The sequence below is a fragment of the Scardinius erythrophthalmus genome (genome assembly GCF_964197995.2).
Source record: "Scardinius erythrophthalmus genome assembly, chromosome: 19".
Taxonomy (NCBI): domain Eukaryota; kingdom Metazoa; phylum Chordata; class Actinopteri; order Cypriniformes; family Leuciscidae; genus Scardinius; species Scardinius erythrophthalmus.
Genome location: NC_138239.1, coordinates 28,454,059 through 28,478,390, shown reverse-complemented (window position 1 = coordinate 28,478,390; position 24,332 = coordinate 28,454,059). Strand labels below are relative to the sequence as shown.

At 38.2% G+C, this 24,332-nt stretch overlaps 2 protein-coding genes across 11 annotated transcripts; one reads left to right on the top strand and one right to left on the bottom strand.

The window, feature by feature from the left end:
• Nucleotides 1–348: 348 nt before the first annotated feature.
• Nucleotides 349–6,569, bottom strand: cenpo (centromere protein O). 3 transcript variants are annotated; one of them, XM_081393863.1, is made up of 7 exons: nt 6,346–6,542; nt 5,487–5,632; nt 4,689–4,784; nt 4,455–4,593; nt 4,092–4,360; nt 2,962–3,124; nt 349–1,498 (listed from the first exon to the last, which is right to left on the bottom strand). In XM_081393863.1, exons 1-7 carry the CDS (start codon nt 6,374–6,376, stop codon nt 1,389–1,391), a joined length of 954 nt encoding a protein of 317 aa, XP_081249989.1. In that variant the 5' UTR covers nt 6,377–6,542; the 3' UTR covers nt 349–1,388. The 3 variants fall into 3 exon arrangements, with proteins under 3 accessions (XP_081249989.1, XP_081249991.1, XP_081249990.1); XM_081393865.1 differs by lacking the exon at nt 4,689–4,784 and having other exon boundaries at nt 6,346–6,569; XM_081393864.1 differs by lacking the exon at nt 4,689–4,784 and having other exon boundaries at nt 5,469–5,632; nt 6,346–6,512.
• slc5a6b (solute carrier family 5 member 6) lies at nt 5,411–21,952 on the top strand. 8 transcript variants are annotated; one of them, XM_081393859.1, is made up of 16 exons: nt 5,411–5,618; nt 8,186–8,626; nt 8,755–8,820; nt 8,919–8,970; nt 9,057–9,124; nt 9,346–9,500; nt 11,852–11,992; nt 12,079–12,208; nt 12,324–12,412; nt 13,013–13,122; nt 13,289–13,359; nt 14,391–14,477; nt 18,502–18,659; nt 18,744–18,850; nt 21,063–21,184; nt 21,264–21,724. In XM_081393859.1, the coding sequence occupies exons 2-16, from the start codon at nt 8,279–8,281 to the stop codon at nt 21,381–21,383; spliced, it is 1,824 nt and encodes a 607-aa protein (XP_081249985.1). In that variant the 5' UTR covers nt 5,411–5,618; nt 8,186–8,278; the 3' UTR covers nt 21,384–21,724. The 8 variants fall into 8 exon arrangements, with proteins under 8 accessions (XP_081249985.1, XP_081249981.1, XP_081249986.1 ...); XM_081393855.1 differs by lacking the exon at nt 5,411–5,618 and adding an exon at nt 6,525–6,923 and having other exon boundaries at nt 21,264–21,952; XM_081393860.1 differs by lacking the exon at nt 5,411–5,618 and adding an exon at nt 6,565–6,923 and having other exon boundaries at nt 18,747–18,850; nt 21,264–21,772.
• The last annotated feature ends 2,380 nt before the right edge of the window (nt 21,953–24,332 follow it).

Sequence of the window (24,332 nt, the reverse complement as noted above, 5' to 3'; positions counted from 1 at the left end):
ATACTGCAAGTATGTAAGTCAATGAAGTTAATCAACTGTTCAGTTAACATCATTCTTCAACATAATCTTCATACAGTAAGAAAGAAATTCATACAGTAAATGATGACAGAATTTTCAAAGGTCTTAAATGAGTTGTGAGCTATTAAATGTAGATAAGGCCTGAATTTGGTCTGAAGAGTCCAATCTTCCAGCTTTACACGGTCATTATCAACACAATAGTGATCATGTGACCGATCGACTTTGAAACTCAAAACTCAGAAACCTGACAGAAGGAAAGACATGTTATGTTTAAGTGTCATAGCAGCAGATGCGGGCTCTTACGAGACTAGAAAACATATGCAGCAGTTTCAGGTACAGTAAACTTGCATTTATTATGTATTCACAATGTCCATACACATACATATTTTCATAAAATAAGTTAGCCTTCGAGCAATCATTGTGGTCTACAAGTTTGAAGCTTCTGAGACATTTGTGTGTGTTTGTAAAATAAAATCTGCATGTGTGTGCTTAAAGAAAAAAAAGGGTTGTGTGTTCAATTTACAGTATTTGTTTCAAGAAACATCTCGAAATGACAACACAGCCAAGCATTAAGAAACCCAAGTCTTTAATTTACATGGACGTAAGACTGCTGAACCACAAAGAGGACGTCTATCTTCAGAGGAAACTACACAACATCAGCACCAAACACAGACTCAACCTCAGACTGCTGGAGCAGGAACGACAGATCGTGCTGAAAGAGCACAAACGGCTGCTGCAATTGAAGTTTTGCGAACCGCACGCGACAATAAACAACACAATGAGGACCATATCAGAGGTCAGGATGGCAAACGACCCACACAAGACCCGGTTCTCAAAATCTGCCCCAGCATTCAGAGCTTTCTCCTCTATTCAAACCTTTGAGGATGATAACCAGCAGAGGTTTGCTAAATCAGCATCATTATTTGTCAAGCAAGATGATTCATCTCCATCTATGATATTCACAGAGAGATTCAAAGCGTCGGAGAATGGTCAGCTATCTATTCTACAGCTGAAAAACCTGGCGTTGATCGACAGCATCTCCCACAGAGAGCTGATGTATCGGGAAGAGTGTTACCGAGGGTACAAAGAAAGACTGAAACAACTGCAGAGAGAAAAACTACGACAGAAAATAAGGAGCTTTCTCAACACTCTAGAACATATTTAACAACGTATGCTTGTGAATATGAATTTTTATTTGTCCTTAAGGACATTTTTAACTTTTAGGTCATTCTAAATACTTGTTTGTTTCCTCATCTGCATGCTAATCTACCTCTGACGCATCTCTCTGTTATATGAGCTCATTGATAGAGCTGTCGGGTTTTTAACTGCACTGTCACAGAACATTATTTACATTAAATGAATTGATTTCCTTAAGCAATGCTTCCCATCCTCCTCATGGTCAGGAGAGCCGTATGAGCTGGAGACTCCAGGAGCAGCGACTGGTTTTTCTTCCACTGTGGAGATTCCGAAATGGTTTTATCTACAAAAATGAAAGCAAATATACACAAAATTAATGTAAACTCAGTTCCTTTTCTTTTTTCAAATCTTTAAATAAAGAAAGTGCATGCTTTGGATTAAACGATGTGTCTGCCCTTATTGCCAAATGAACGTAAGCACATACATTTACCCTAAAACAACTTCATGATCTGATAAGCACTTCATTTGATTTACATTTTATAGTGCATGAACAATAGCAGATAAAAATGCTTTGTAATCTCACACTTCATCCCAGCCCATGTAAGAATAATATCCATTCAATGTTTAACAGACCTTGAGTGATTTTACTGAAAATCGTTTCATATTAAAGAGGTAGTCCCTCCATTGAAAGTCCAGGTAGCAGGCGTTGTGAAATGAATCAAGTGGTTTAATCCAAGTCTTGTTAAGAGATATGATTACATTATATGATGGACAGATTTCATCTAAACAATGATCGACACACATATAGAGCTGGTAAGTCCCGCCCCTTCCGCTAACCCCCCTGGACCTCTAGGTTGAAAAATCGTCAATGCAAGTGAATGGGAGAAAATAATTATTTTCTGGTCCCGTTTGAATTGTGCCATGAATGTGAACATATGTTGTCTGTGAATTTTTTATATAATTTTTCGTGTAAAGAATGCCACAATTTAGCGGGTAGAAGTTTGATACGGTTAGACTTTGTGTGAGAGCACTTTGTGGACTACAACTCTTCGCTGCTTTCGACGCGTTTGAAATGTCAACACCACTAGCACACGGACACTAGCTCACGGATCCCGCTAAACATGGCTGTGTCTTTGGTGCACTTCACCGCCTTCTTTCAGAGAGAGGACAAAATCGTTGAGGTTGGCGAAAACCACGGGTAAGTCAACTTTATGGGGTGACGTCACAAAGGCGACATGTAGTCTTTCTCGTTATGTCTTTTCCACAACTGCTAGCTGAAGAATCATACCATATACTGTCAAACTCGTAACATGAAAAATTCTATAAAAAATTCACAGACAACATATGTTCACATTCATGGCACAATTCAAAAGGGACCAGAAAATAATTATTTTCTCCCATTCACTTGCATTGACGATTTTTCAACCTAGAGGTCCAGTGGGGGTTTTACGGATGGGCGGGACTTACCAGCTCTATACAGAGCACATCATATATGGTAAAGACGTGTGTGATGCATGAGGACCGATGAAGTTTGTTTGTTCTAGCACATAATGCACATGTGAGTTTCCATGTTTCATATGTTATGTGCTATATGAACGAATGTTTATATGAGAATAAAGCATTAGCAAATCTGTTCATCATATGAAGCGATTGTGAATTTTTTTTTGTCACTTCATGCATTCCTTGGAAATCGAACACATGACCATGGCATTGCTAGTGTCATGCTCTACTGTTTGAGCTACAGGAATGTTCTCTTCCAAGCGAGAAATCGTAAGCCCGGGTCAATTAAATTGTGATGTGCCGTACCTTCACTCTCAATGCTGACACGTGTTGGGAGACATTGTGTGAGATCTCCATACTCCAGTGAGCACAGAACAGCTTTGGGAGCTTCTCCTTGTTCTGTACACATGAGCACGAGAATATTGCACAGCTGATTGCTCTCCATCACCTCCACTGAACCAACGAGTTCCTGTGGCAAAGACAGGAGAGAATGCAAGGATGCATTAAAGTGATCAAAAAGATTTACAAAAGATTTCCAATTCAATACATTTTTCGATTAATCCAAAAAATCTATTCACTGAAAAAATGTATCACCATTTCTACAAAAATATTCAGCATTAAAGTCACCAAAACTGACATTTCTTGTTTTTTTATGGAATCTTTTTTTTATTTTTTATAAATGATTTATCCGTGCAAATCACAATTTAAAATTAATATTCCCTCATAATTTTTCATCAAAATAACTTCCCCTCCCTCTTGCAGTGATATCTCTTCTCTGACTCGAAGGCGGGACAACCTGTCACTCACATGAGATCCACCAATAGCAAACCACAACCATCCAATCAATTCCCGATGGACAAAGTCAAGTCCCGCCCTACATTTTTATTGTTTGAGAAACAGTTTCAGTCGGATATACTTCACATTAGGGAAGCGGCAAATCATTATTTTAGAATGGTAATTTCAGCTTTGCGTCACAGGAATAAATTATATTCTAAAATATATGTTAAAATAGAAAACATTACTGTTTTTACTGTGTGTTGATTAAATACATGTAGCCTTGGTGAGCATAAGAGAGCATGTCCTTTATTCCTGTGAATGATATATATATATATATATATACAGTTATACTGTATATATATGAAGAGTTCAGATGCAAAAGCCTTTAAGTGCCATCTGAAATTTTCTTCTAGAATGATCATTTTTATCAAGCTTGTATATTTAAATTCAATAATTTCACTTAAATGGCAAAGAAGATTACCTATTAATTGTAATTTAAGTGAAATTACTGAACTTAACTATACAAGCTTGATAAAAATGATCATTCTAGAAGAAAATTTCAGATGGCATTTAGAGGCTTTTGCATCTGAACTCTTCATATATACACACAGTTTATACATAAATATATAGAAAAAAAGAAAAAATCTCTATTTAAATACCTTGACGAGGGAGACCTGCTGTCTGCGACCAGCTAAAGCATTGAGGTTCTGGCTGAGGGTTTGCAGGAAGGCTTTCAGGTCTTTCTGCAGGTTCTGTTTGGCAAAACTCTCGAGTGGTAATGACGGTGGGATGTTATGGCGGGAGATCTGCACGGTGCGGGTCAGATCCAACTCCATGTTATATGTGTCCAAATACACACCCTCAAACGCTGTGTGAAAAGACACACACACACTTTTCCCTTCCTTACACTCCACCAAATCATAGCCACCTAATAAAAAAAACAGAACATTCGATCAGGCCTAAACAGAAGCAGTCCTAGACTGATCAATATCACCATTAAAATGGGATGTGAATATAATTACCAATTAAGTGATGAGCACGCTGAAGATCTTTCAACTGCATTTTCCAAGCAGTTAACAAAGACTGCTGCATTTCTATGAGGCCGCCAGCATCATCATCATCTTGCAAAGGAAGATCTTTGCTGATTTTATCTTTTAGGATCTGCCATACAATGACAGTAAGTTTATAGTAAAGCCAATTTACACCAAGAATAACTAAAGATAACTACATTAGCATTCACACCATCGCACAGTAACCTTGTGTTTGCTATAAGCATGGCTGCAGTTGCCATCTGCCGCTTTAAAAGTTCGAGTGGTTTCTGATTGGTTATGAATGTTGTTAATGTTCATGAGCTGGAAAAAAAAACCATTATTAACATTTTAGAGGTCAATCATGACAACTCTCTGAATAGTTTTAGCATGTTATTGAAAATGGCAGTGTTAATGTATTTGGTCTTGGCGGACTAGATTTGCTATGCTGCCGTTGTTGTTGATTATTGCTGCTGCTGCAGAGCAAGTATGGACTTGTGTAACCCCTCTCATCGGGTCCGTGCGGCTCTCGAACCCGGGTCTCCGGCATGAGAGTCAGACGCTCTAACAAGGAGGCTAAAGACTGCAGCCTCTAGCATCTGTCGCTAGAGCGCCTATTGAGATCAGAGGAGTGAGGTTTACTCGCACAGCAACTACTAGCTGGCCTCCGTTACACTTGCTCTACAGACACACTGCTGCATATATAGACATACTGTACATAAATCACATTGCAGATCTAGGCAGGTGGAGCTGGGGAGGTGGAGGGTTTCAGAAGAATTCTGATAGCACACTGCAGGACTAGCTTACAGCAAACAATGGACCAGACCATTTAAATGTTCTCATTGGCTGCAGGATCAATAGAGGCCAATCAGCTTGAGCCATGTAGTAATGATGTGATTGCTTGCAGATTGCATGTAAAGGACATATCAGCCTGCACCCTCAAGAGTTTCATGACTGAGTTAGCAAATATCAAAGAGAAAGTCAGATATTAGATCAATGTCTGTTTACTATTTCAAAGCGTCTCACTTTGAGGGCGTCTGTCTGACGTTTGAGTTGATCTCTTTTGGCACGGAGGGTCAGAGCTTTGACCTTGAGCATCTCTAACCTCTCAGACTGATGCTGGTCCTGCTGTCTCATACCTCTCTCTAAAGCCATCAGGTGATTCAGAACACCTGATATATAACATGACACATAAACACAGGGTGCATTAAAAACAATTACAGAGTAAGTGAAAATATGCTTACACCACCAGACAAAGGTTAGGACATAGCTACTCATTTTTAGTAGGAATATTTTCCACATTGTAGAATAATTGTCATCAAAATAAAAATTAAAAAGTCATCAAAACTATAATAATGATAAACATTTAGTTAAACATTCAATTTTTCCTCACCTTAGAAGTTATATCATATTTTAATAAGAGAAAATTAAATGAGATTAATGATCTTTTATGGATTATTATGAACAATGATGTAGAAGACTTTGATGTCCGGATGAAGAATAGCCTATATCTATTTATTAACTCTTTATGAATTGGATTACTGACTGAACAGAATCTGTAAAACAAAACAAGTAACATTTTGATTGTAGTGTATTGTTACTTTTTGATGCATTTACTTTTTTGTGTGTCAATTTATTGACAATACAGTGAGTTGAGTTGTATATACAATGTCTGCCATATTAATTCCAGGCACGAAAGCATACACTTAAAAATCAAAACGTTATTGTGACATCTAGAAAATAACAGAAAAGAAGAATAAATGTAGTCATGCGCGTCCATAAGGAAGACTATATATGTATTGTAAATAGCCTAACACATACAAGCTGTTTTCAAAACGTCTTGATATATGACACATTTAGATGTTAACAAACTGCCTAAGTTTACCGTGCTCCATTGGTTCCATTTGACTGTCCATTACTATTTTCTTGACGCGCGAATATTTTACTTTTGCTTATTTTGTTTCTTTGTAAATCGAATGTTTGGAATTATGGCGCGCTGTTGTGTCACGTGTGTCACGTGTCACCTCGGAAGCTAAAACACAAACCGCGCTCTAGAGCGTCATCACTGCGCGCTGTTTGCGCAGCCACGCAATCTGGGTTCATTACTACGCCAGAGCCCGTCTACTACGCTCTATTTTTCCCCACGTGGATGCATTTTTTATTGTAATGCGCATATTATTATTTCATAAAAATTTTATATCGAAAAAGAAAAAAACAGCTGCATATGTGTGTGGTGGGAAACACGTTAACTATCACTGAGTATATTTAGAGATCGTAAATTGTAAGGTGCACAGGTGTTTGACTGTGACAAAGTGGCTCAGTCAGTCAGTAACCTTCAGGCGTGATGGCAACTGTCACACTAGGAGGAGTGTATTAGTGCAACACTGACAGTGATTCACTGTCTGCCCCCCGGATGATACATGAAGTGTATGAAGCTCCATCTGATCTGATTGACTACTTTAGGTAAGAACACCTGCATGTGGAGCAAACATGTAACGCGCTAGTTGTGCTTGTGTTGATGAGGAACACCGCATGCGTCCAACAACTAACCAACGATAACAAGGAAGTGAAATTACATTTCACTAACTAATGGTAGGGATAACTGGGTAGATCATTCAGCAAATGCTAACATATTTACACTTTTACATGTATTATGGTCCTAGGGAGTGCATTTGGAGTAAAGTTGAAATTGCAATCTAGTGGCGTCTTGTCTCTGTGCAGTCTAGTACAACTGCCAGGAACTGTTAACCCTGAAGTGCCTGGTAGAGAAGTGTTCACCATCCTTTATTAACCCCTTGGACTCCTAAAAAAACATGCTAATACTATCGCACTGTGATATATAACATGGCACTTTAAAATTACCGTACTCTTTAGAGTATTAGTGTTGGGTTCTGAAGTAAAAAATATATTTTTTCTGTATAGAATTTGATATATACATGCATGTATTTATATATGTAAATGTAGTTTAAATCTATTTTCTAATACTTTTCTAATACTTTCTTGCTTCAACTGAAATGTTGTAATGTTGTGACTCATCTCAGAGTTACTTGGTTTGATTCAAGGCATCTATCCAAAAACACCTAGAACAAAGGCCACTAAAAAGTAGGCAGTAACTGTGCTGTGGTATAGTGGTACTTTCTTAAAGTCACAATGAAAACGAAGTAGAGACAGATGTAACTTGCATCCGAGATTATCCGAAAAGAAAAAATGTAGGGCGGGAACTTGATTCTAAGCATCAGTTGTTGATTGGATGGATTTTGAGATGTGGGCGTGGCACTCAAAAGCAGATGCAGATAAACTTGAACTTGCAGGGCGAGTTTTAAGCGGACTAAATGATTAGAGAAGATCTGCCAGAGAGAAGTTAAAAAAATGAAATGCAAACATGGATGAATCGTTCACAAAAAGATCTGTAACATGCATTTTGTAAAATAGATAGGTGTGAATTTTCATTTAATGTTGACTTTAAGCAGACTAAATGATTGCAAAAGTTTTCATCAGAAGGCTAACCCTAACCCTAGTTATAAAATGTTGATTATACAAATGAGACATATACAAGTATGAAATGTTCACCATACATATACAGTAACATGCATTTGAAAAATAGATGCCAACTTTAAATGTCAACATACTAGCATAACATGAAATCCTAACCTGATTGAGTAAGTACTGAATGTTCTATCAGTGTGTGTGTTTGTGTGTGTGTGTGTGTGTGTGACATGTTTCAGGTCGTCATCAGATTTGCAGGCCGATGGCTTTGACCTTTGTCCTGATCACGCAACAGAGACTTTAATATCACGCTTCATGCCTAAAGTCTCAGTATGGATCCATCGGCACCCAAGTACTTTACTATTATTGATTATGTGATATTTGCGTTGCTGTTGGTGGCCTCCATGTCCATCGGGCTGTACTACGCCTTCACCGGAGGTCGCCAGAGCACCACGCGAGAGTTTCTGTTCGCAGACAGGAGTATGAAGTGCCTGCCGCTCTCTCTGTCTCTCATGGCCACCTTCCAGTCGGCTGTGGCCGTCATTGGCACGCCGGCTGAAGTCTACACCAATGGCACGCAGTACTGGTTCATAGGCTGCTCTTATATTCTGGGTCTCCTGATACCAGCACACATTTTCATTCCTGTGTTCTACAGACTGCATCTCACCAGTGTTTATCAGGTACACATATTATTTAAAGACCACCCTAGTAACCCCATAACAACACTCTAGACGCGTTTTGCACCACTAACCTGTTCTTTTGTCATTGATGCCTTTGTTAAACATGCTCACGTCTCATTCGCCTGCAGTATTTGGAGCTGCGCTTCTGTAAAGCCGTCCGTATATGTGGCACTGTTACGTTTATTTTTCAGATGGTAAGCTCTAGCATCTCTGTTGTGAAATAAAGTTTCCATTTTTGCATATTTAATGCATTCAGTGGCTCAGAGAGTTACTGTGTGGGTCTTTTTTGCAGGTCATTTATGTGGGTGTTGGCATCTATACACCGGCTCTTGCACTGAATGCAGGTATAATGTTGCAACAAATTTCCAATAAATATTAACATTATATTTAGTACATAAATGTCTCTGCTTTGACATATGTCTGTCTCTAGTTACTGGTTTTCATTTATGGGGAGCAGTACTGGCAACTGGGTTAGTCTGCACTCTATATACGGCACTGGTAAGATCTTTTTTTGTTGTTATTTAAGGTCAACACGATATGAATTTACTTTACAGATTACATACAGTTCATCAGTGCATGAAAAAATGTCTGTCTTTGTAAACTTTCATCAGCTTGCGCTACATCTAAACATTTATACGTCAATCCATTTTAATTTGCTAGTTTGTTTTCATTGTCTGAAAGAAGTTGTAATGATTTTAGCATGTTTGTCCTCCTGGTAGGGTGGGCTGAAGGCCGTGGTGTGGACCGATGTTTTTCAGACAGTAGTCATGTTTATTGGTCAGCTGGCCGTCATCATTGTGGGTGTTCAGCAGGCTGGTGGTCTGTCTGAGACCTGGGTTAAAGTCAGAGATGGTGGACGCATCTCTGGCTTCGAGTAAGTTCACTTGAACTGGTTTGGTGTGGCTGGCATTGCACATTTAACCACAAGGTTGCTCCAGAGCGAGTCACTTTGGATAAACGCATCTATTGTATCAGGGGAAGGGATCAGGGATCTCCTTTTAATATTTACTTTGTGTTAAGTTGGCAGTTAACCTTTTTATTATTATTATTATTATTATTAAAGGGATAGTTCACCATTCTGTCATCATTTACAGTCACATCCATTTCACTCTGTATCCCAAGACTGGTTGCTCACTGAATCTAAGTAGGGCTGGTCAGTCCCTGGGTGGGAGATGTCCTGGGAAAACCAGGTTGCTGCTGGAAGAGGTGTTAGTGAGGCCAGTAGGGGGCGCTCACCCTGTGGTCTGTGGGTCCTAACGCCCTAGTATAGTGATGGGGACAATATACTGTAACAAGCACCACAATTCAGATGAAACGTTAAACCGAAGACCTGACTCTCTGTGGTCATTACAAATCCCATGGCACTTCTTGTAGGGGTGGGTGAAGGGGCAACCCTGGGAGTAGGGGTGTAAGGAGGGGGTAACACAGGAGTAGGGGTGTAACCCTGGTGTCCTGGCCATATTCCCTCCATTTGGCCCTTATCAATCATGGCCTCCTCATCACCCCCATCCACTGAATTGGCTCGATCACTATAGCTGGTGTGTGGTGAGCGCACTGGCGCCTTTGTACTGTGGCTGGCGTCACTTCATCCGGGAAACAACTGGTGGTTGAGGAGAGAACCCTGACATGATTGTAAATGGCTTTGAGTGTACATTAGTACACATGAAAGTGCTATATAAATGCTGCATTCATTCATTCACTCACTCACCCTCAAGTTGTTCCAAACCTGTATGAATGTCTTTCTTCTGCTGAACACAAAGGAAGAAACTTTGAAGAATGTTGGGAACCAACAAGTTGATGGACCCATTGACTTCCATAGTATTTTTTTCCATATTGTGGAAGTCAGTGGAATTCATCAACTGTCTGGTTACCCATATTCTTCAAAATATCTTCTTCTTTTGTGTTCAGTAGAAGAGAGAATTTCATACAGGTTTGGAACAACTTGAGGGTGAGTAAATGATGACAGAATTGTCATATTTGGCAGAACTATCCTTTTAATGTTAGATAAACTGAAATGTATATGTGACCCTGGACCACAAAACCAGTCACATGGGTCAATTTTTTTAAATTGAGATGTATACATCACATGAAAGCTGCATAAATAAGCTTTCCATTGATGTATGGTTTGTTAGGACACTATTTGACCTAGATACAACTATTTGAAAATCTGAGGGTTTAAAAAAAATCGAAACATTGAGAAAATCGCCTTTTTTGTCAATTTATGTTCGCGATTGGGCAGCATTCACTCACAAAAATAAATGTTTTCTATATTTACGGTAGGAAATGTACAAAATATCTTCGTGGAACATGATCTTTACTTAATATCCTAATGAGTTTTGGCATAAAAGAAAAATCGATAATTTTGACCCATACAATGTACTGTTGGCTATTGCCCCAAATATACCCGTGCGACTTGTGACTTGTTTTGTGATCCAGGGTCACATATATTATACCACTTTTCACAATATTGTTCCAAAGCAGACAAACTATTTTCTAAACGGTTAAAAATAATAAATGTTTAAATAAATATTAGTGCTGTCAAATCGATTAATCGCATCTAACATAAACATTTGTTTCTATATGTGTGTGTGTGTGTGTGTGTATATATATATATATATATATATTACACACACACATAATTTACACACACGCATGTACTCTCTCTCTCTCTCTCTCTCTCTCTCTCTATAAATATATATATATATATATATATATATATAAAATATATACACACACACATATTATATGAACAAACTTTTATCTTAGATGTGATTAATCGCAATCAATCTATTTTACAGCACTACTAAAAATAATAAATAAGTTAAAAAATAAAATAATTGTGATGTTAATCTCATAATTTCTATCTGGCTGAAACTTGAAATTGGTCAATGTGTTAAATTATTACATTAATTTAATATCTTAATGTAATGTGTTAACTTTTACCTTCCCTAACAAATATATTTTCTGCTTCTATTTTTATTTAGGTTAAAAACCACTGTACTAAATCACTTCTCGCTTTAATACCAAGTTTTGACCTTGAGACATTTCTAAATTTAGACATCTTCCGACTGCCTCTGCACATAAGTAGTGAAAGGAACAAACCTCAAATCCTAAGTATTAAATCTAGACATGTAACTCATCCTGTACTGTTTGTGCTACAGACATGAATGATATTGTGTTGATACTCAAAGTAATTTCTCCAGTTGACTGACTCTGTCTGTTCAGCCTGAATCCTGACCCAACGGTGAGACACACGTTCTGGACGTTAGGTGTTGGAGGAGTGTTCCTGATGCTGTCTCTCTATGGAGTGAATCAGGCTCAGGTTCAGAGGTACCTCAGTTCTCGCACGGAGAAAGAAGCCGTCATGTAAGCGCTTCTTTTACCAGACCCCAAAGACTGTAAGATGAACTTTAGAGCTGTTCTTTTTACTTAGTGTCGTGATTCTCGTGCAGGTCCTGCTATATGGTGTTTCCGTGTCTTCAGGTGGCCTTAATGCTCAGTTGTCTCATGGGGCTGGTCATGTACGCTTGCTACGGTAACAACAGCCCTTTAGAACAGCAGTACATCTCTTCCAAAGACCAGGTTAGCAGCACCAAACTAGTACCGCATTTACAATGATCTTCTAGTTGAACAACAGACTGCATATATAGCTCCTGAATGGAATAGTGAATTTCTATGGTGTTCTTTGACGTTATAGATGGTGCTCTACTTTGTCATGGACATGTTACAAAACTTCCCTGGACTTCCTGGATTGTTTGTGGCGTGTTTGTTCAGTGCATCTCTCAGGTAACATTATTAACCCGCAATCATATTTCACAAATCATATTTAAGTAAAAGAAAAATGACTATTATTGTAAGAATCTAATAGAAATGTTCAATGAGAATGATTTTGAATAATCAAAATGCCACCCAAAAATAATGAAATGCAAAATGATCTGCTAAATGCATAAATGTAAATATTCAAATGTAATTTATTGCTGTGATCAAAGCTGAGTTTTTTTTTTTTTTTTTTTGGAGAGTCAAGAAACATTAATTATTATTAATGTTGAAAAGAGTTGAGCTGCTTCGTATGTTTGTAGAAAAATGATTCTGAAAATGATTCTTTGATGAATTGAAAGTTCAAAAGTAAATTTATTTGAAATGGATATAAATGTCTTTACTGTCACTTTTGATCAGTTTAATTTCTTTCACATAAAATCATACTCAAACTTTTAAATGGTAGTGCATATTCATGCAAATCTACTTTATTTACTACTTTTGTCTCTATAATAAACTTACATTCTGCAGAGATACAGCTAAAGACAATTGTCGATGCACAAGCATGCTTAAAAAATGTAAAAAGTAAACTTTATTTGTAAAATAAAACGGAAATGTTCTCATTCACAGTACAATATCCTCAGCGTTGAATTCTCTGGCCACGGTGACCATAATGGATCTGATCAAGCCCCATTACTCAATGACGGAGGCCAGAGCCACTCTGCTCTCGAAGATGCTGGGTGAGACATTATCTTGAATGTTTAGCTCTTTATTTGAAATGATTTCTGTCTTCCCACTGATGCACAATGATAGAATATGTTTCATCTGATTTCCCCTTTGCTCAAAGTGATCAAATGAAGCTTTCAGTGAGCATGTTTATAATGGATGATTTTATTCCTCATCCAGCCGTATCATATGGGATTATATGTCTGGCTATGGCTTATGTCGTCCATTTGATGAACAGTTCAGTTCTTCAGGTAAGCATACATGCTTTTATAAGCGCTGATGAATTATTGCTGTAATCAGCTTATTTTAAGAAATCAAAAATATATCCTGTCTGTGTAAATTAAAAAAACATTAATTCTTATTAAAGCTACAAAAGTGATTCAGTCAAGAGCAGTGAGAGATTTTCTCTTTTGTTGTTTGATTAACATTAATGATAGACGTCAGCAGGTTTATTAGGCTGCTGTCACTTTAAGACCAAATGCATGGATCCAATATTCTGTTACACATGCGTTTTCTTTCTCAACTGTTTACGTTCACTTAAGACATAACTGACTGTGTTTACTAGGACACTTGCAAAGACGGGCATTTTGACACGTAAGTGTGTGTATTTAATCGTTGAAGCCCAATTTGGTGCCATAAAAAACTATTCAGTACTCGCATGCTCTATGATCAGCGGCTTAACAATCTCACAGCGAGCACATATAGCGAAATTAGTTCTCTTTCGCTTCTTACTGCGCTTCAACTGTTTAAAATCACTTGTTTTTAAACCACAATGCTTAAAAACGCACGCAGCGTCTTTTTATCTCACAATTCTGACTTTTTTCAGAATTGCGAGTTTATAAATGTTCATCTTGTTAGAACGATTGCTTTGTGCACTGTAATGGGTTAATAAAAAGGAGAGATTTTAAAACGGTTTCTTCTCATTTCAATGTTTCATGTTTCCATCTTTATTTATTTAGTGAAAATCTGGGTAATAAGTGAAACATTATCCCTTAAATATCCACTTTGTTTGAACTTGTTCATTCGTCTGGCCTGAAAAATCGGCTTGCTTGGAACTACTTCTTCACAGAAACTTTGCGGTTTAATGAGATAATAAAAGATTTTAACTCAAATCAATCATGTAATAAGCAGAATAATGTACATCCAGTCTGTTGTTATCGCAAAATAAACCAGATAATACAAGACCCGGCACAATCATCCTGTCAGGGTTTGTTTTGCGATAGCAAACGGCTGGATGTATGTTATCGCTTACTTAACCTCTAGTTGTGTGTTTCGCTTCCAGGCTGCTCTCAGTATCTTCGGGATGGTCGGTGGGCCACTGCTCGGCCTGTTCTGTCTCGGCATCTTTTTCCCATGCGCCAATAGCATTGTAAGTTCCTTCTTTCAATTCATCAAACTTCTATAGAAACTTGTTTCCAGCACTTAAAAAATAAAAAGGGTTAAATAGTGGAGCGGCTAAGTGCTTATGTTTGGCAGAATCGTTCAGTTTATGATACAAGCGTGAAAATTGGCATGAGCAGCCTCCATGGGTCACTTGACAAGAAAATTGTCCGAGCCACTTGAAATTTCAAGATGGTGGCCATTTTTCAAGATGGCCGACACCTTAGTGGAGCAGTTAAGTGATATAGTGGTTTATTTGGTGATACAAGCATGAAAATTGGCATGAGCAGTCTCTGTGGGTCACTTGACAATAACCCACCTACAGCTACTTGAAATTCCAAGATGGCGGCCATTTTTCAAGATGGCCACCACCTTAGTGGAGCAATTAGGCTTAAGAAATCATTTAGTTGGTGATACAAGCATGAAAATTGCCATGAGCTGTCTCAAAGGGTCATTTGACAAGAAACCGCCCACAGCCACTTGAAATTTCAAGATGGCGGCCTTTTTTTCAAGATTACCACCACCTAAATGGAGCAGTTAAGCAATATAATTGTTTAGTTAGTGACATAAGCATGCAAATTGGTATGAGCAGTCTCTAAGGGTTGCTTGACAAGAAAACACTCAGCCACTTGAAATTTCTATTTTCAAGATGGCCGACCCCTGGATCCCCAAAAAGATCAATTTTCCGATAGAAATTAATTTTTTTTTTTTCATGCATGAGAACCAATCAGCTCCCGCCTCTCTCAGTGATGGAGGGAAACTCCACACGTGTACCAAATCACACCTGGCTGATTTACTACAAGCGAAAGTGACATTGCCAGAAAAAAAGCCAGAATCAGATGTTCTTATAGTGGATGGATCAGCTATGGTGAATACACTGCCACCACGTGCAAGCAAGACGTTTGATGAATATGCAATAAATGACATGCTTCCAAGAATAGAGACATACAGCCATACATACAGGCGGACGGACATTGTGTTCGATGTTTACTGGAAGTCCAGTCTGAAGTCTGAGGCAAGGTCAAAACGGGGAAAAGCAATCAGAAGGAGAGTAACAGGCACAGGCAAAACTCCGTCAAACTGGCAAAGCTTCCTACGGGATGAAAACAACAAGCAGGAATTGTTCCATTTTATTGCTGATAAAGTAACAGAAATGAAAACAGCCAATATAGTCATTGTGACGAAGGGAGAAGATGCTGTTAGCAACCAAACTACTAACCTGGATGCAGTAGCCCCGTGTAGTCATGAAGAGGCAGACACGCGTATTTTCCTTCATGCCCAGCATGCAGTGAAACAAGGACACAAATCCCTGATGATTGATGCCAATGACACAGACATTTTAATCATAGCCACTTCTGTTATGCCGTCTTTGATGCAACTTGGCCTGGAGAAAATGTGGGTGACATTTGGCAAAGGAGAGAAGACAAGATGGATCCCTATACATGAGGTGGTTTCAGCCATAGGACCAGAGAAAACACGTGGTATCCTCTTTTTCCATGCCTTCAGTGGTTGTGACATTGTGTCATCCTTCCATGGCAAATCAAAGAAGTCTGCCTGGAAAACATGGGATGTGTGTGATGAGGACTCAAACACATTTGCAAGACTCAGCAAATGTCCCTCTGCAGTGGAGGATAGTGACCTGCAAGCTTTGGAGAGATTTGTTGTGCTAATGTATGACAGGTCCAGCGATGTCACCACTGTGAACGAGGCCAGGCTTGATCTCTTTGCCAGAAAGCAAAGACAATATGACTTGATCCCACCAACTCAAGCAGCACTCAAAGAGCATGCCAAACGTGCTTCTTATGAGGCTGGATACGTGTGGGGACAGGCATTGAAGCGACATCCACAAATGCCGAGCCCATCCGACTGGGGATGGGTTAAAAAGGACGAAGAGTGGAAAGTCTTCTGGACACCACTTCCACCTATTGCAGAGAGTTGTTGGGAGTTGACCAAATGTGAGTGCAACAAGGCATGTACTGGAAGGTGTAAGTGCTTCAGATATGGACTCAGTTGCACATGCCTATGTAGTTGCCCCTGCTAGAACCTATTTGCATGTTTCTTTTGCCAGTGTTAGTCCTCTATGTTTTCCGGTGTAGGCCTATGGCTCGGCTTCCCCTCGCCACATCGGCACATCATGTTTTATTTTGTCACCAGACTATCACTGTGACATTTTCAGTTTAGTTCCTTAGTATTGTTTGAGATACTTTCTGTTTGTCATGGTTCCATGGCTGTGTCAGCCAGAGTCGCTGTTGCCTCTGGATCTGTTCTTATTGACATTCAGTATTAGTCATTGCTCAATTTTTTGTTTGGTGCACTGTCCGTTTAGCACCACAACTGAGCTAATTTATTAATCTTATTTTTGTTTCCCCACCTCTCAGTATTAATTTGACATGTTTAATAACTGTTAGTTTAAAAAAAAAAAAAAAAAGAAAAAAAAAAACCTCCCTTGTGACTGTTACCTTGTCGTGGTAAGGGAGCTTGTGTACCTCAATGAACCCTGAGAGCTATGCCGGTGGAGGCAACTCCTGACAGGCTTTACCAAACTGGACAGGTCATGGGTGAGGAGTCAGACAAAACACAGTCAAACTACCTCTCTTGACAGAGTCCTTTGAGGATCCCAATACATTTCTATGAGAAAATGTACAATTTAAAGATCCATATGGCGGGCGGCAGTAATCCTGAAAAATTGCCGCCATCTTGAAATTGTATGTTGCTGTGGGCGGTTTCTTGTCAAATGACCCTTTAAGACAGCTCATGGCAATTTTCATGCTTGTATCACCAACTAAACGATTTCTTAAGCCTAATTGCTCCACTAAGGTGGTGGCCATCTTGAAAAATGGCCGCCATCTTGGAATTTCAAGTAGCTGTAGGTGGGTTATTGTCAAGTGACCCACAGAGACTGCTCATGCCAATTTTCATGCTTGTATCACCAAATAAACCACTATATCACTTAACTGCTCCACTAAGGTGTCGGCCATCTTGAAAAATGGCCGCCATCTTGAAATTTCAAGTGGCTCGGACAATTTTCTTGTCAAGTGACCCATGGAGACTGCTCATGCCAATTTTCACGCTTGTATCATAAACTGAACGATTATATCACTTAGCCGCTCCACTAAAAGGGATAGTTCGGCCAAAAATGATATTAAACCCATGATTTACTCACCCTCAAGCCGTTCGAGATTCATATGTCAATCATTTTTCAGACGAACACATTTTCAGTTATTTTAGAAAATGTCTTAGATCTTTCAGTGGTTATAATGTCAAGTTAAAACTTTCTAAATGAAAATAACTGGCTTCCGGTAGCTGTCGACGCGCGTTCACGGAGATGGATGCTGGCGTATGACGTAGGACGTAGCGTAGGAAGCGTTGTGACGTAGAATGAACGTAGAGTTTTGTTTTGCTCTGCTCTCTGGCTGCACTGTCACGTTTTAAATATGTATATTTTTACGACAAAACCGCACGGATTACCCTCAGAAGGCCTTCGTTTATCCCCCTGGAGCCGGATGGATTACTTTTGTGAAGGATGCATGCACATTTTTGGGACTTGAAGGAGTGTACCCCATAACTTCACATTATAACCACTGAAAGATCTAAGACATTTTCTAAAATAACTGAAAATGTGTTCGTCTGAAAAATGATTGACATATGCATCTCGAACGGCTTGAGGGTGAGTAAATCATGGGTTTAATATCATTTTTGGCCGAACTATCCCTTTAATTTTAGCTCACAATTCTGACTTTATAACTTGAAATTCTGACTATTTTTCTATTGATTGTGAATTTATTTCTTGCCATTCTGACTTTTTTCTTGCAATTGTGATTTTATATCTCAAAATTCGGACTTTATTTCTTGCAATTCAGAGTTTTTACTCACAGTTTAGCTATAAGATCTGAATTGCGAGATTTGTGGGATAAAATGTCATAATTAATCACCTTTTATGTTTTTATTCTGTTGTGGAAATTAGCTTAAATAATTTTTAACATAAATGAGGACGTTTTCTCTTTCTCATTCAGGGAGCTGTAACGGGACTTGCTGCAGGTCTGCTCATAGCTTTCTGGGTTGGCATTGGTGGCTTTTTGTCTCGGATGTCCAGTTCTGTAGTTCCTTCATTCAACTCTACTAACACAGTAGAAGCCGGCCCTGACAACATCACCATCATAGATGCTGCCAGGTGACTTGTAGAGAAGTGCCATGCAGTGTAATGTAGATGCATCTGTTGATGGAAAGAATTGAAGTGTTTTTTTCTGTTTTTCAGCAGACCTGTAGGGCTGCACGGCTTCTACTCTCTGTCCTACATGTGGTACAGTGCGCTCAACTCCTCCACTGTGGTGCTTATCGGACTCATTATCAGCTTCATTACAGGTGAGAAACATTCACCTCAACAGCTTCTGATAGTATTATTACAGCGCGAATTAGCGTCTGGTTTAAGACGTAAATAAAGGCGCAAATACCAGTAAATTGACTAGCACAAACCTTAATAAATCACATTGCATGATTGATTTAAATACTCTCCTCCTATAAATATAAGTCTGAAAGGGAAACTCCTACAAATGCGTATGCAATAAGATCAGCCACAAAAATAACCCTGTTCACACCTTTTCAGCACTAATTTTTCACTGCTTGTCTTTAGTAAATTCAGATGTTTTTTAACACCAAAAGAAGGTCTGCACTGGCGCAAGCTGTTAGTAAATCTAGCCTTTAGTCTTGTGGACTAAATTTTCAATAGAGAAATCACATGCTTAGACCCGGAAAGGCCTAGCAACCACTCCGTAGCAACCAGTGTTATGGTTAACTCAAACTATTAAAAATAGTGTAAATTGAAAGTGGATAACATTTTACAATAAGGTCTCATTAGTAAATGCATTAAAGGTCCCATGACATGCTACTTTTTGTAGGCTTTAATATAGTCCTTAGTGGTCCTTAGTACTGTATCTGAAATCTCTTTCCAAAAATTCAGCCTCGGTGCAGAATTATAGCCACTACAAGCCAGTCCCAGAATGAGCTTCCTTCGGACGGGCCGTTTCGGTGTCTGTAGCTTTAAATACTAATGAGTTGGAGAAAGGCGGTGCAAGGTGGAGGGTGGGTGTGGCCTTGACCATCTTGCGCAACGGTACCATGCATGTTTGTTTACGTTGGATATATTGCAATGGCACGAAGACACGCAGTCGTTCAAGCATTTCAGTTTGACCCAGAATCTGACCCGGATGGAGAAGCAACGGATGAAGAAGTTGAAACTCAGCGGCTCCGAATGGTTAGTTTAAAATATTATGTCTGGATACGGTACTTTATTCGGATGGTTTACAGTTATTATCATGTAGCTAACGCGAACCTACTGTTGCCCTTTTCATGAGAGATCTGTAACGTCTGTAATTTATCTTATTACAATTACATCAAGCTCTGCGATCTCGAAATGCGGATATCTCACGCGCCATATAACCAACAGGAAAACAGTTATCCTGTCTGCCTTTACATTAGCGCAAGTAACTGCATAGCTAATGTGACAGCCACATTCAACGTGTAACAAGCTAGGTAACCATAAACAGTAAAGCAACACACAATATATAATTTGTTGACTTGTCTGACGTTCAGCAAGCCCAGCTCTGTATTGACCATTCGATGTTCATTTGTACATCCAATTATTGAGCAATTATTATGCTTCGCTCGGTCAAAAGCCATGATATCTCTCGTGGACAAACTAAAATCGTGCGCGTGCGTTCTACTTCCTAGCTCATTTTCTAATGGGCGAGAAATATTCTCTGGGCGGGCAAAGCAGAGAAAGGGGAGGTAACATTTCTCCTTATGACGTCATAAAGAGGAGATTCAAGATCAGCGTGTATGAGCCTCTATTTTCTCAAAGGCAGAGAAAAATAGCAAAAGCTCGATTTACACAGATTAAAATTTCTAGAAACTTTGGGACCATATACAGGCTAGGGGAACTCATATTAATGTTACAAAACCTCAGAAAGTGGAAATTTCATGTCATGGGACCTTTAACTAACATGAACTAATAATAAGCGATATCATTTTTAAAACAATTTATATTAATGTTAGCTCATGTTAGTCCACAGTGAATTAAGTAATGTTAGCAAATAAAACTTGATTTGTAAAAGTTAAAAAATTAACATGGACTAATATTAATAAATAATGTAGAATTGTTGTTGTTCAATGTTAGTTCATGTTAACTAATGCTAACTAATGAAACTTTTTTGTAAATTGTTAGCATAAAGCTGAAACAAAAAAGAATGAATACATAAATATTAAGAAAAACATAAATATTAGAATTGTTGCCTTGTCAACTAACTGAAAAAAATAAGTTGAAGTTGTGAAATGACTAAAACTAGAAATATAAAAAAACGAATAAAAGTAACAAAAGAACTTAAAATTGCTCAAATTATAAAAATAAAATCTAAATGGTAAAATAACACTGATAAATAAAAACTGTGGCGACCACCTACAACACCCTCGCATTGTTGTGTTGAGTGTTACAATGGGCAAGCACCATTCACATCTTTAGAAAATGTAAAAATACAGTTTTATCATTTATATATATATGCAAAACATTTTCTACTGCAAGGCCGAACAAAAGCAGACGATGTGGCGTCTGGCACAGTGTATCCGGTGGCGAGAACCGCACGTTCCCTTCTGAACAAGCTTGTGGAGCCGAGCGCTTGCTGCACGTCCCATCCTCGACACAAGGTAAGGCGCTACTGTGACTCCACAATAAAATGCCTTGTTGCTTTGGGTGATTTTACTGTAGTAAAACTGCTTCTGGCAGATTGATGGTCATAAAGAAATAAATGGGAACGTAAAGGAGGATGCCGGAACACAGGAAGAGACAGAAACATTTCTCCCATCAAACCCAGTGTCTCATGTGGAGCAAGAGACCTCTGTGTAGCAGAAATGCCATAAGTGCTCTAGTGATAAGTATTGTAAATATTTTGTACATTGATGGTGTCGGTAATGCTAATTACAGAGATGTGCAAGAGTTCAGTTTGACTGTAATTATGTTGAAGAGAGAATTGTGCCTGGGTGTAAATTTGTATAATGGACTGTATATTTCTGTCACGTTTGTATTCTTTTGTATGTGTAGCTGCTGTATACAAAACCAGTGAAAGCTATTTTACAGCATGCACTAAAATGTTAATATCTGTAAAGATGTACAAATGCAGTGTTCTGCAAATCAGCTTTTCTAATAAAACACGTGTGCATTATGTGCTGCTGCTGCTGTTGTGGGTGAATCTCTCCGTTCTGGCTCATATTTCACCCTTTTCCCATTGTAACATTAAAATACAAATATAATACATTTTTGTTTTCATATTACATGAATGAAAATTTTATTTTGTTTCATGTTACGGTAATGGGAATTATGGAAGAAAATGTGCTTAATTATCGTCAAAATGAAGATACAATTGCAAAAGAGTAAAATGAAATGTCTTATTTATTTATTATTTTAGTCTTTTTGATTTTGGATTTTGAGGTGAAATATGACCTGGACTTGACTTGTTACAGAAACAATGTTTATTTCCTAGATGAATGAAGATTTTATATTTATTCATATATGTATAGTATATACTGTATATCAAATAGGATAATGCTTAAAAGTATATGACTGGATCATGATTGCAGTGATTATTATGTTTCTAGCATGTTATATGTATGGGAGCAGTTCTTCTAACCCTAACTGATGGAGTGTGTAGCTTTTCATTTCTTAAACAACCATGTAGGAAGACACATCATGGCCATATTCCAGGAGGACAATGTCAAGATTCATCAGACTCAAACTGTGAAAGAATGGTTGGAAGGAGCATGAAGAATCATTTTCACACATGAATTAGTGGAAATAACATCACAGCATTTATTTCCATGAAGAGATGCATCATTTTTTGGTCAAGATCTTGTATTGAGAATACAAGAGTCCAGCACTCTGTAAAGTCTCCTCCAGCACATCCCAAAGACTTTCAATGAGTTTTCGGAGAATTCGGAGGTTCCGATTCATGTGTGAAAATGATTCTTCATGCTCTTCCCAACCATTCTTTCACAGTTTGAGTCTGATGAATCTTGACATTGTCCTCCTGGAATATGGCCAGTCCTACAGGGTTGTTTAAGAAATTAAAAGCTACACACTCCATCAATTTGAGTTAGAAGATGATAGAAACATAATAATTGCTGTAATAATGATCCAATCATAGACTCTTAAGCATTTGCCTCTTTAAATTCAAAAAGCAACTTTATTTTGGTTGGACAAAGTATATGCACTATATATCATTTTATCTAAAAACTAATGCAAGTATCTTCCCAATTTCAAGCCTCTGCATTGTCATTGTTTTGGTGGTTCTTACATGTGACCAGCAGATGTCTCCAGTGTGTGAAATCCAGAAAGGCCCCACATGTGCCTAACACTGCACTGTAACAATGAAAAGATACCCGAGGAACCATTTGAGGTTTCTTCAGTTGCTACATCGGTAACACCTCTAGACCCATTTTGAAGAAAGACAGAAAAGGATAAGTTCCCACAACACCTCTGAAGACAAAACTCTGAATCAAAGTGAAAATAGAAGGAAAATGCAGTGGTTTATTAAAGCAGATTGTAGGTTTCATGGTCAGATGCTCTGCTGAGATGTCGTAAATGCAACTTTATAAACAGACAAATGTCATGCTGACATTTCAGAATGCCATTTCTTGGCTAAATGTCACTTCTCTTACTGAAGTACGGAGAGCTGACGGTGGCAGTCCAAAGACTCTGTGAGTCACATGATAGCCATCAGGAAGGAACTTCCTGTTAAATGAAGCTTTCAGCAGCACTTTCTTGTCCAACAACAGTCTTAGAATTAAAGGTTCAAAAGGAATTTTTCGCAGCGATGCCATAGAAGAACCATTTTTGTTTCCCCAAAGAACCTTCCATGGAACTGTTCTAAAAGAACCATTTTTTCTTAGTGTGAAGACCATTTTAATAATCTAAAGAACCTTTTTTTTTCCACTACCAAGAACCTTTGTGCAATGGTAAGGTTGTTAACGTTCACCATATAGAGAGCCGATAAATAATCTTTATTTTTAAGAGTGAATGTTGCCTATAAAGGGAACAGAATATGATACCGACTTAAAGACACAGCAACCACGGGTCAGAGCCTTTTCAGTTCGACCTTTAATCATTTTTTATTACTATGCTATTTAAAATGTGTACATAATTTGCAGAATACACTCACATGGCACCATAAACTTGTCAAAGCAGAAGATACTGTGACAGTAACAGCCTGAGTCCTCACAACATGTAGTGTTCCTTTTATTCAGATTAGATTTTGTCTTGTGTTTCTCTGATAGATTTGCATTGTAAAATAGATGTATGTTGTAATGATGCTGTTTTGCATGAACAAGCTCGATGGAAAGCCGTTTTTAAAGTACCAGAAAAAAAAACATCCTCACAGCATTTTCTTGGCTATTTAAGGGATTAAGACAAAGCACTTTCTCTTAATCCCTTAAACAGCGTAAGGAAAATCGCATCTGCATTTACATAATGTTTTCAGAGTGCTGACTACTGTAAACAGTGTTTTATTCTGGATCATCCCAGAGCTCTTCCTTGCCAATTCCTGTTTCCTCATGTCAAGCTCTGGTCTTTGTACGGCTACTTTATAACATATGGATTATGAAAAACACTAAACAAATACATTGAACTTAATCTGACCCAAAGTAATCAGACCACCATAGGAAAACTTTTGATCTCGAACTTCTCCTTAGTTGTTAAAGTGAGCTTAAAATAAAAATTGACTAATTTTCTTATACATGTATTGCATCTGTGCATGCATTTTATATATATATATATATATATATATATATATATATATATATA